Source organism: Salmo salar, chromosome 20 (genome assembly GCF_965601325.2).
Source record: "Salmo salar chromosome 20, fSalSal1, whole genome shotgun sequence".
NCBI classification, from domain to species: Eukaryota; Metazoa; Chordata; class Actinopteri; order Salmoniformes; family Salmonidae; genus Salmo; species Salmo salar.
Window position 1 is genome coordinate 35,239,588 of NC_138310.1, and position 12,242 is coordinate 35,251,829.

At 40.1% G+C, this 12,242-nt stretch overlaps 1 protein-coding gene and 1 long non-coding RNA gene across 2 annotated transcripts; one reads left to right on the forward strand and one right to left on the reverse strand.

The window, feature by feature from the left end:
* Positions 1–257: 257 nt before the first annotated feature.
* LOC123729152 (gypsy retrotransposon integrase-like protein 1) lies at positions 258–6,626 on the forward strand. The gene is made up of 8 exons (XM_045703272.2): positions 258–608; positions 737–930; positions 1,018–1,129; positions 1,252–1,390; positions 1,505–1,559; positions 2,207–2,455; positions 2,552–2,644; positions 2,891–6,626. The coding sequence occupies exons 1-8, from the start codon at positions 437–439 to the stop codon at positions 3,143–3,145; spliced, it is 1,269 nt and encodes a 422-aa protein (XP_045559228.1). The 5' UTR covers positions 258–436; the 3' UTR covers positions 3,146–6,626.
* A 2,894-nt stretch (positions 6,627–9,520) lies between these two features.
* Positions 9,521–11,906, reverse strand: LOC145862404 (uncharacterized). Its single transcript, XR_014381835.1, has 2 exons — positions 11,321–11,906; positions 9,521–10,750 (listed from the first exon to the last, which is right to left on the reverse strand). It is a non-coding gene; the product is annotated as an uncharacterized LOC145862404 (long non-coding RNA).
* Between the last annotated feature and the right edge of the window lie 336 nt (positions 11,907–12,242).

The following is a 12,242-nucleotide window of genomic DNA, read 5'->3' on the forward strand; positions in this document are numbered from 1 at the left end:
AGAAGCAGTTATGGTATTGCTTCCGGAGTTGTTTGTTGTGATCCAACGTTGTTATGTGTCCGATGTGAACCGATACTCTTAGCATTTCGTTTCCAAATCAACAAAACGGCTTTAATAGAGACACATTGCTAAATATAAAATTTCACAATATTAAACATTACTTAATTATTTAAATGTGTGGCAATTTTACTTGGTGTAAAATGTATTCAAGAGGAACTGTAAAAAATAAAACTGTTCGAGTTGTGTTTCCGCGTGCGTCAACATAAATCGTCCGTTCTCTGAATACCAGGGCAACATGCGAATCTTTCCTCCGTTGATTCACTCTTTAGCTAGTTCTTCTTTTATCATATTTCTTTGCACGTAAGTCGGTTTCTCCTTCCATTATATAATTTGGCTTGCATATTTTACGTAGATTGAGGTCCATTTCGCTGCAGAGATGTTGAGTGTGGACTCGTTGCAAGTGGTGGCTGAAGAGGAGGTGGTGGAGTCGAGCTCAAACCGCTTGGGTGACATCTACACGTTTGTGGCCGAGGGCTGCTACCCCCAGACAATGAATCCCATACGAAAGAAGAATCTCAAAAGATATGCTCAGAAATTCATCATTGATGGTAAAAAAAAAATAAGAAAATGCTTGAGACGTAGAGCGATCTGAAATGTGTGCCGTTGAATGTAGCCTAGTGTCTCTTTCTAATGGCATGTTTCATTGATTGTTGTCTGTGTGGTTGTGTCGTCCTAGAGGGTCGACTCTACTATGTGGGGCCCAAGAAGGAGGAGAAGCGAGAGGTTGTGATTGAAGCTGAACGTAAGAGGCAGATATTCCTAGAGTGCCACTTTAATGACATTGGTCATCACCTGGGACAGAAGAAGACTGTTCACAGGATCCAGAGCAAGTATTACTGGCTGGGTATTGTAAAAGATGTCGTGGACTGGGTATGTTTGTCTATTTGGAGTTCAGTGTAATACAGCTTGGAGGCATACATTCATTCTTCTTACAAATTGTGCACTTGTCTGTCTCAGATAAAGGTATGTGAAACCTGTCAACACACAGAGAGGAACAAAAACATGACAAGGACTGTTCGGCCAATCAAAGTGGATGCTCCCTGGGAAATTCTAGGGATTGATATATTTGGTAAATAAACTCTCAGATATCTTATCATAAAATGAAATTACTTGGCTAGTCTCACAACAATAGATGAACTCAGACTACAATTGTTTGTATGACTTTGTTGAATTTGTTCATGTTTTCACCAGGGCCTTTCCAAAAAACACAGCAAGGTAATGCCAGCGTGGTAATCGTCACAGATTACTTCAGCAAGTGGGTGGAGGCGTTTCCCATTCAAAAAAGAGATGCCCTCTCTGTTGCCAGATGTATATCTACATCCATTTACAGGTAATTCTACACACACACAATTTCATCTTGATTTGACAATTATTTGCAAGATACAACCATCATCACCAACATGAGTGGATATGAGATGGAGCACCATATTTGTTTTCCTACCAGGTTTGGAGCAGCAAAAACAGTTATCTCCACACAAAGCGTTGACTTTTGTGACGAGGTAAGACATTATTAGCCTGTTTCTATTTACAAGCTCTTAAAGTAACTGTCCAGTGGAAATCTCACTTTTAAAAGTTCATATTCTATTAACTCGTACCTAAATAATGTTGACTCGTCATTCTATACTCATATCTGAGGCCAAAGCATGAATTTGAGAGAAAACAAAATCCAGCTCAAACTTGTATCTCAAACAGACTGTTTAAATAATGCTTGCTATTTTCTCATAGAACATGCCGTCATGTTGGCTCATTGACTGAGCTGACCAATCAGGGGTCTACTTGCATTAATATTTTTAATGACCTGTTTACGCCCACACGATTCTGCTGTTGGGGATTGCCCACACTATTCAAACACAGAAAAGCTGCTAGAATTGTTTTAATAAAACATTTATTATAATCACAAATAGGTGCTATGTTTGCATGAAAAAAATTCAAGTCCAGGCACTCGTGTGGGTTTGCAAGTTAAAAAGCATTTGATGTGTGGGCTAAGTCATTAAAAATACATGAATGCCTTCATCAGGGTGTCAGATACAATGTGTGACACACTTGTGTAAAGGTGATCACAGGTACAGAAAATATGCTTTTTTACACTCATATTGTAATTAATTATAGGTCTATCAACATTGCCTCTGTAATGTGTTGCTTCTAGGTGACAAAGCACCTCTGTAACAGGTGGAACGTAGTGCAGAGAGTGTCTGCTGTAGAGTTGAACCCGCTACATGACCACAGCAGTGGACTACTGAAGGAAGCCATCACACAGGTGGTGGCAGAGAAGCAGGCAGAGTGGGACGATTTCCTGGACCCTGTCTTATGTCTGTTTAGGACGACCATCAACCCCACAACAAAGTTCACACCCTATTCACTCATGTTTAATAGGAAAACAATTTTACCTAGTGAGGTGAGGTTTTGTTTTTTAAAGACATTTATTTGCGTTAATACTATGTCTTAGTTGTTGTTAATATTTCATTATTAATTTAAAATGTATTTTGTCAAGACCGACCAAGAGACGGATTTGTATCACTCAAAGGAAGAGGTCTCTGCGTGTATGACAGTGATGCAGGAGCAGCAGAACTCTGTGAAGCAACTGGTGAGTTTGAAATGGAATATCTTGCCGTTTGGGAGACGCTGTGCTACACTGCCAAAGAGAGCCTGATGAGCTTGTTTCATGGTTGCCACTTTTCATTTCTACTTCAATGCTAACTTACTTTGACCTACAACCCTATTGCGCTCTACGGAGCATAGGTCATTGTATGACATAAGTCATGTGTGTAATTCCCATGTGAGCTTTCTCTGGATTCCACTGGAAATGGTCAATAATTGTTTGTGTTTACAGGTGATTGCCAACATGAATGCGGCGTACAAACAGGAGAAGAAGAATGCCAAGAGAAGAGCTCGGAACATGCCCTCCATTACCTTCAAAGTCACAGACCCATTGTTTGGCTCGGGTGAGTCGTCCTCCCAGAAGAAACTGAAACGGAGCATTTACCTTTCTTTCCCGGTAGAAACGGTCCTTGCCACTGAGCAATGCAGCTCTGATGACAAAAAGAGTGACTTGGAATACCCCCTGCCGATTTCCGATGCGCATTGAGGCCTGCTATGCTAGTGGTTATAGTATACAAGAAAAATAATCGAGAAGCACACAGTGGCTGTATTAATGGATTAACAATTCCTCTTGCTTCAGTGGTATGATGGAGACATGATATCCTCATAAGATGCTTCATCTCAGAGAGAAGATTGGTGAACATGGAGGCACCGGAATCAAGAAGCCTGACCAAAAATATTGATAAGAAATTATATTGGGTTGGACATATGTCCAAATACATAGGTTTTCCCAGTCAGTGCCTGGTGGATTTGTGGCCTAGTCATTGATATTGTGAGGCATGTAGGTGCTAAAGGCCAATTTGTTTGCGAATAGGTGAATGAAATGAGTACGTTGTCACTATCCTATGATGTAGGATACACCTTTCTCCAACCCTGTTAAAAATGTGATATGAAGTTGTATTGACATCATGGAGCAGGGTATGTGCACTTGGGGTCAGCATCAGTTTTTTTGTGGCCACACTTAGAATACTTTTTCTTCACAATCAGTGATTCATTCATAGTTCTTTGAATTCCGGCTCTGCTACATGCTTTAGGGAAGGACTTAAAATAACTGGTTAGGGTCCATATCAAATGATGGCATTTGGTTTATTGCTGTGCATGGGATTCAATATTTCCAATAGCCCCAACATTATATTGACCAGTGCAACCTTGAAGAAATGTGGATGGAAAAGCACAATAGAGTTCTAAAGTAAAAACAATGTATTTTAAAATAAGCTAACACAAAACAAATCAACCTTTTAATCTATGAAGGTGCAATATTCAGAAATCGCTCCACCAATTCCTGGTTGCAAAAATTCTAATAGTTCACCAAATTTTAGTTTTGGACAAAACAAGCAATGTATTGTGTAGAGCAGGGTTCCCCCATTGTCTGCCCCGGTGCCAAATCTTGAACCCGAGATGCAAAAACTCTCAAATGTAATGTACCAAGAAGGAAGTTACCCTACCTCAGTAATGCAAACGTTACGTTTTACCTTCATGAGGATAGAGCATGCAGGAGACAGTCAACTAATAAAGCAGGCAGCGGACCATTTTGTCGTGCTGACACATAAAGCTGCAAGCGCAGCGCAATCAATAGGACGTGAACAGCGCCTGGTGCTGAAAATATAGGAAACTTGTTATGCAAGGGTTGCACAGCAACTGATGAAGAACCTACACCAGTGGATTAATTTCAACAATAATCTTAATTGTAATTTGACTTTACAAACAACAAGAGGGCTTAATTGGAGTCTTTCTTCGAGACTATATAAAATACTTTAACTGGCTGAGGTAGGCTATGAGGCTTTACAGCATCGTTCACAATAACAGAACATATGGCCTTATAGAAGTGGGACATTTTTTATTTGGTCTGCTTACAATTGCAACTGGACAAAAATGTGGCATCCTACATAAAACAATACTTAAAAGAAAAAAAGGCGATATTTGTATCGGGGTAGCCTGCTGTTTTAACGACAGAACAAACAGAAAATACTGTCAGCTTGAGACCTAAATATCCCTGGATAAGCACTCACAATAATAGTAGTATTTACTAAATACAGTCATATAGGCCACTAAGTAACTTACTCAATGGAAAAAAAGTTGCATTTCCCCTCAGACACGATCTTGGATGTCGTGCGAGATGGGTGTGATTTTTGATGCGCAGTCAGTCCTTGATTGACTTGTGTGAAAGCTGTCGTGAGTCTATATTATGTTCATAGAGGAAAATTAGGACTTCCTGAAGTTGTCCCTCAGCTGCTTGATGAAATATTCCATCACCTCTGTGACAATGCTGCGGCCTGGTCCCTCTACCTGTCGTTTCTTCAGTGTTCTGAAGTGCAGTAGCCTTCCAGATGACAAGTCCAAATCGAACAACTCAAGCTTTCTAGTAAAGGCCTCAAGTTTTTCCACCATGTCCACGACTGTTTTCCCTCTTCCTTGTAACTGGATATTTAACCCGTTTTACTGACAGAATATGTCAGCCAAAAAAGCCGTGTGTGTATCTTGTAGTTAACTCTTCAATGTATCTGCGTCGGGCCTCTGTCTGGGGCGGGAAGGCCACTTTGAAAGTTCCATGCTTAGATTCATAATGACGTCTGAGATTGAATTATTTTTTAACAACGACATTTTCATTGCAAATAAGATACTGGCTTGGCATTGGGAATAAATGGTAAGATGAACGCATATCTCTCTGTACATTCTTCCCGGAAACTTCGATTTTCATTATTCATCTTTTGATACTTTTTGATAGGGACTTTTTCTCTTGTTATCAAGCTAATTATTCTGAACGAATGATGACGTTAAAAAAGTAGTGTATCTTACAGTAGGCTGTAGACCTGTTTTTCCCATTAATCAACAGAGAAATAGACAAAATAATATTTGAATAGGGACATGGTGATTTTATGAGCGTAATCATATCGAAATGATTGTTATTGTCACTGAATTTGTTATGTACTAATCGGATGTGTTAAACAAATGGTACAATTTGTAGTGTAGGCCAGTTAAATGTGATAAGATGATATACTAATTATGTTCTGGACCGCCGACTATTAGCTCAGAAAGAAAATTGGCCTAGGGCCAAACCTAGTTGACGAACCCTGATGTTGAGAAACAGTGTACTATCTAAATCTCTGTGAAATATATTTTCAATAACCAAAAATATTGTATTTTCAGCTGTTTTGTACCTAGTATACAAAAACCGATAGTAAAAAATAAAAATAAAATAGCTCACATAGAACATATCTACCGCTTCTTAGCATAGACTGTAAAAATATTGGCAAAGCCATCGATTACATCACGGCATATTTTGTATGGGAACGCTCAGTGGCACATTTTGAAGACCAGAAAGCGCGCGCATCAACGACGCTATCTTGTTTCATGGAAGAGTTTTTGGAACATCGCATGCGCCGTTTGAGCTAGTCCAGAAAGTGACGTCACAGGCTCCGACAGTTGAAAGGAGTTTAGGAGTGGAGTTTAGGCAAACTGCCGGTAGTTCACATGTATGGTAATAGGCCACTGCATGCAAGAGCTGTCCATGTGCCAGAGGCAGCTTTTGTTGGGGTTTTTTGTCAGTGAGAGCTACAGTACTCTTCGATCTGCTTCGGTACAAAAGGTGATTGTTTAACTAAAATGTTATTGGTCACATACCCATGTTTATCAGATGTTATTGCGGATATAGCGAAATGCTTGTGTTTCTAGCTCCATCCGTGCAGTAATAACTAACAAGTAATATCTAGCAATTTCACAACAATACACACAGATCTAAGTAAAGGAATGGAATTAAGAATATATAAATATTTGGATGAGCAATGTCAGAGCGGCATAGACTAAGATACAGTATATGGGTCATTCTTGGGTAATATTTCAGTCCCTCTGACTTTTTGTATTATATTTCAAGTATTGGGTCACCAAAATGAAATGTTAAGATTTTGTATATACATTTAAATGTCCTGTATAAATGCATTTAAATAAATAAAGCATTCATTTAAACTTTTTATTTAATAAATCTTATTTTTTTTAACTGACACTAAGAATTGTGTCATGTCACACCCTGATCTGTTTCACCTGTCCTTGTGATTGTCTCCACCCCCTCCAGGTGTCACCCATCTTCCCTATAACCCTCAGTGTATTTATACCTGTATACTCTGTTTGTCTGTTGCCAGTTTGTCTTGCCAAGTCAACCAGCCTTTTTCCAAGCTCCTGTTTTTTCTAGTCTCTCTTTTCTAGTTCTGACCTTTTGCCTGCCCTGACACTGAGCCCGCCTGCCTTACCATTCTGCCTGTCCCTGACCTCGAGCCTGCCTGCCGCCCTGTACCGTTTGGACTCTGACCTGGTTATGAACTCTTGCCTGTCCTCGACCTGCCTCTTGCCTGCCCCTCGTTGTTCAATAAATAAACCATCTATCTGCCTCCTGTGTTTGCATCTGGGTCTCGCCTTGTGCCGTTATACCCCCAGGCATTTCACTTAATTTTTACTTGGGAAATTAATATTAAAATGTGCACATAATAACTTTTGCCATTAATGCAAACATATATTTGTGTTATTTTGTTGAGAAAGTATTTTTATCAAAAAATGCATGATTATTGATTAAAATCACACAATTTAGCTCTGTCCCCCAGTCTACACTCAAGCCTGTCACGCCAACCAAACTCTGCCAATAAAAATGGTCAGCCTTATGTGCCATCATTAACAGGAAGTGACATCATTCAACAATTTTCAACTGCATGGTATAGAAACAGGCAAGTAATCGCATTCTTTTATAATTGTATTTTGTTTTTTAAAGTCAGGTGGGGATTGTCGAGCTGACCAACTCAACCCTGTTACATGAAATAAAGATGGAAAACTAGTACTTATCAAAATTATACTTCAACCCATGAAAATATACAATCTATGAATTTCATGCACACCATGTGGTCTCCTGTCCTTCACCATATGAGGAGCAGTGGCCATTTTGAGCCAAAAAACTCAACCCTGTCACATATAGTAACAGGGTTGTAAACCTGTGACAGGGTTGAGTTATTTACTTTATTTATAAATATTGCATCTAAACAAATGAATTATTCAACATATTATACATTATATATTGTTAATATTCACTTATGAAACATGCTGTAATGTGTTCCATGTGAACAAAAAATATATTTTAAAGCAGATAGCCTAGTGGGCAAGGCTCCTAACTTCAGTTGTTCCTTTAATTTGCTCTAGATCCTAAATTGCTCAAGGATTATAGTGTATACATGTACATTTTCTAAGAATCTTTGATTTAACGTTATCCATTGAAACATCTAGCGAATGATGGTACCATCAGCAGCAGAAAGACAAAGCTAGCGTTGAGCACGTCAAAATGCTGACACAGAAAAAAGGGAACAATACATTGAGAGAGAGCGTCAGATGGAAAAGAAATGTTGAGGCAGGGAAAAAGAAAAAGATCAGTGATTAAAGTGAGAGATCAGCGTCAGAAGCGTAAACAGTGGAGAACAGCATACAAAAGCAGCAAGGAGAGGAAAGGAGCATGTGAGATTGAGATGATGCCAAGCTCGATAAAAACGGTACCCTCCACCATGAGAATACACCAGGTCATCACCCTTGCTCCTGGTCAGCTGATGTCTCGTGATGGCAGCTGCCTTTGTTCAACAAAGAAGGACCTAAACTGTACATGCTTTAACACACAGCACTTCAGTTTCAGGCTGCTCCAGAACAGCCAGCCAATGAGGAAGATCCACAAACTGTGGATGAAATCCAGTGGGGAAATCCAGGTCATCTTGGACAATGGTGTGTAGTGGAATATGATGATGACCTTTATCCAGGCATCCTCCTGGGCATGGATGAAATGAGTGTACAAGTGAAATGTATGCATCGTGTAGGACCAAACAGATTTTTCTGGCCTTCTCGAGACGAGACTGGTATCAGTTTGATGAAGTCCTTGAGATGATTCCACCCCCACAGCGTGTGACATCCCGCCACGTAGAGGTTGAGAGAGATGTGTGGGCCAGACTCTCAGGAAGAAAACCATGAATGAATATGGTGCTCCTGAGAAGGATAGACATGGTGACACTAGTGCTGTAGTTACAGCTGTTATCGCATTCTAAATACCCTCGGAAAATGTTTCTACAGTTTGATGACACAATTAACTTTTCTGATGAAACCTGTTGAATGTTATTAATTACCCTAATGCCTGATGTGTTTTTATTTGTTTCGATATTTACTGCAGTTTGGTTAATAAAACCCAGATTATTCTAAATATATCTAATGTCCTTATTACATGGTTGCATACAATGAAATGCAATGTTTTGGGGTAAATCTCGGAGGGATTTTGACAGTAAACTAAAGTAGTTTATATGGAAACCGATGTGTCTCTTCAACCCCGTTACAGTATTCAACCCTATCACCCTAGTCTCAACCCGTTACAGTATTCAACCCTATCACCCTAGTCTCAACCCCATTACAGTATTCAACCCTATCACCCTAGTCTCAACCCCGTTACAGTATTCAACCCTATCACCCTAGTCTCAACCCCGTTACAGTATTCAACCCTATAACCCTAGTCTCAACCCGTTACAGTATTCAACCCTATCACCCTAGTCTCAACCCCGTTACAGTATTCAACCCTATCACCCTAGTCTCAACCCCGTTACAGTATTCAACCCTATAACCCTAGTCTCAACCCCGTTACAGTATTCAACCCTATCACCCTAGTCTCAACCCCGTTACAGTATTCAACCCTATCACCCTAGTCTCAACCCCGTTACAGTATTCAACCCTATCACCCTAGTCTCAACCCCGTCACATGACAATATTTGTTAAATAAAATAGCAAAGATGAATAAATATAAATGTAATGTTTTCTGAGCTCAGTCTGAAATGTTAAGGACAATCCCAGGAAGATTAGATTTATGTTAAAATTCAGAATTGAAAGCAATTTTTTATTTAAATGATGAGCCCACTGACACATATGTCTATTTCGGAGTTTAATATAGAATATTTCTGAGATTTTACATACATTTTAAATCCAGGATCCAGTTGCACAGGGCGGAGTTCAGACCCAGGGCCTCGAGCTTAATGATGAGCTTGGAGGGTACTATGGTGTTGAATGCTAAGCTATAGTCAATGAACAGCATTCTTACATAGGTATTCCTCTTGTTAAGGTGGGATAGGGCAGTGTGCAGTGTGATGGCGATTGCATCGTTTGTGGATCTATTGGGGCGGGAAGCAAATCGAAGTGGGTCTAGGGTGTCAGGTAAGGTAGAGGTGATATAATCCTTGACTAGTCTCTCAAAGCACTTCATGATGACAGAAGTGAGTGCTACGGGGTGATAGTCATTTAATTCAGTTACCTTCGCTTTCTCGGGTACAGGATCAATGGTAGCCATCTTGAAGCATGTGGGGACAGCAGACTGGGATAAAGAGAGGTTGAATATGTCCATAAACACTTTTTTGATATTGTCTGTCAACGCAATCACAACAATACATACGAAAACTAAAGTTAGTCAGCCATATATCAAAGTAAGCTATTCATGGCTTGTGTTGGACGTATCTTCTGATACCCAAAACAAATTAATAATGAGATGTCTATTAATAATTCAAGCCTTGTCCCAATAAATCAGTCAATTGCCTTGTATAACCAGACTGGTTGTTATTGTAATCATCATATACAACTTAAAATCAAAAGGCTATCATCTTTCTGGTGTCCTCCAAGGTCATCAATGATAAAGGACTGAACAGAGCAATCATTGCCCAGAAATAGGAAGGGCAATCGTTTTTTATGTGAGGATGCCTAACCCAGTGGCAGGTAGTTTAATATACCAACTCCAGGATACACTAAGATGCTCACATTCAAGAATTGCTCTAATATTCACTGCAAACATTAGATATCAATATAATTTCACACGTGAAATAAAAATGTCACATATTTCACACAACTGAAAATAATTATGTTTGATGAGCTGAGCTGGGGATCCCTCCTTGCGGCAGCGCGGGCAAAGTGGGATAGAGAGCGTGAGTTTGTCAGTCTTGAGTTTGATAGAGAGTGTGTGTTTGTCACTGTAGTCGGCCAGGTAGCTCTCTGCTAGAGGCAAGAAATCAGCAGCAGCAGTGTCTTTGGAGCTCTGGCGTCGGGTGGCCTGGAACACACAAGTGAAATTTGATAAATGGCATGCAATTAACAATGTTAGCTGTCACACTCAAGCTAATGAAGGAATTAGAAACGTCCATCCCTGTTTGCATGAGTAATAAGAAAATAAAAATTAATTGTCACATACACCGGATAGGTGCAGTGCCGTGTTTTTTACAGGGTCAGACATACCTACTGGGCAGACACTGGTTGAATCAACATTGTTTCCACGTCACTTCAATGAAATAGAAGTAACGTGGAATACACGTGGAATGCAAAGTGGAATAGGCATTGATTTGATGTCTGTGCCCAGTGGGTAGTAGTATGGCGCCCCTGGAGCAAATTAGGGTTAAGGGTACATCGACAGATGTTCACCTCGGATACTGGCCCAACGCTCGAATGTTTAGCTCAGCTAAAAATGGCGCCGGAGAATAAGGCAGACGTTTTACTTGTTCCCAACCGATTGTGTTTTTTGTTAGTTTATTTGCGTTTTTTTGTAACTTATTTTGTACATAATGTTGCCTCTACCGTCTCTTATGACTGAAAATAACTTCTGGACATCAGGACTGTGATTACCTACCACGGACTGGCAGAATCCTTTGTTCCCTTTAACGAGTCTGATGAGCCCGATGCGACAAAAAATATACTGCTTTCTCGGGAACAGGCCCAGATCCCGGTGATTTGCGTGAAGAGGAGGCGGAGAAAAAGGGGCCAAAGGGCGGGCTGCCTTCTGAGAATTCGTAGGTGATCGAATAAATTCTCACTTCCTTCCATTCTGCTAGCAAACGTGCAATCTTTGTAGAATAAAATAGATAACCTACGCGCAAGATTAAACTACCAACGGGACATTCAAAACTGTAATATGTTATGCTTCACGGAGTCGTGGCTGAACGACGACACTATCAACATACAGCTGGCTGGTTATACGCTGTACCGGCAGGATAGAACAGCGGCATCTGGTAAGACAAGGGGTGGCGGGCTATGTATTTTTGTAAATAACAGCTGGTGCACGATATCTAAGAAAGTCTCAAGCTATTACTCGCCTGAGGTAGAGTATCTCATGATAAGCTGTATCTACCTAGAGAGTTTTCATCTGTATTTTTCGTAGCTGTTTACGTACCACCGCAGACTGAAGCTGGCACTAAGACAGCATTGAATGAGCTGTATTCCACCTTAAGAAAACAAGAAAATGCTCACCCAGAGGCAGGCTCCTAGTAGCCTGGGGACTTTAACCTCTCTGGTATCATTGGGACGCTAGCGTCCCACCTCGACGACAGCCAGTGAAATTGCAGGGCGCCAAATTCAAACAACAGAAATCCCATAATTAAAAGTATTGTACACCATTATACACCATTTTAAAGATAATCTTCTTGTTAATCCAACCACAGTGTTCGACTTCAATTGGCGCGTTATGGTCAGTAATGCATTGTCTCAAATAACATCCGGTGGAATTGCAGAGAGCCAAATCTAATTACAGAAATACTCATCATAAAAATTGATGC

Coding starts and splice junctions, on each gene's coding strand:
- LOC123729152 (XM_045703272.2), top strand. CDS start 437: ATGTTGAGTGTGGACTCGTTGCAAGTGGTGGCTGAAGAGGAGGTGGTG. Junction 1,130..1,251: donor TCTAGGGATTGATATATTTG/GTAAATAAACTC, acceptor TGTTTTCACCAG/GGCCTTTCCAAAAAACACAG. Junction 1,560..2,206: donor GCGTTGACTTTTGTGACGAG/GTAAGACATTAT, acceptor TGTTGCTTCTAG/GTGACAAAGCACCTCTGTAA.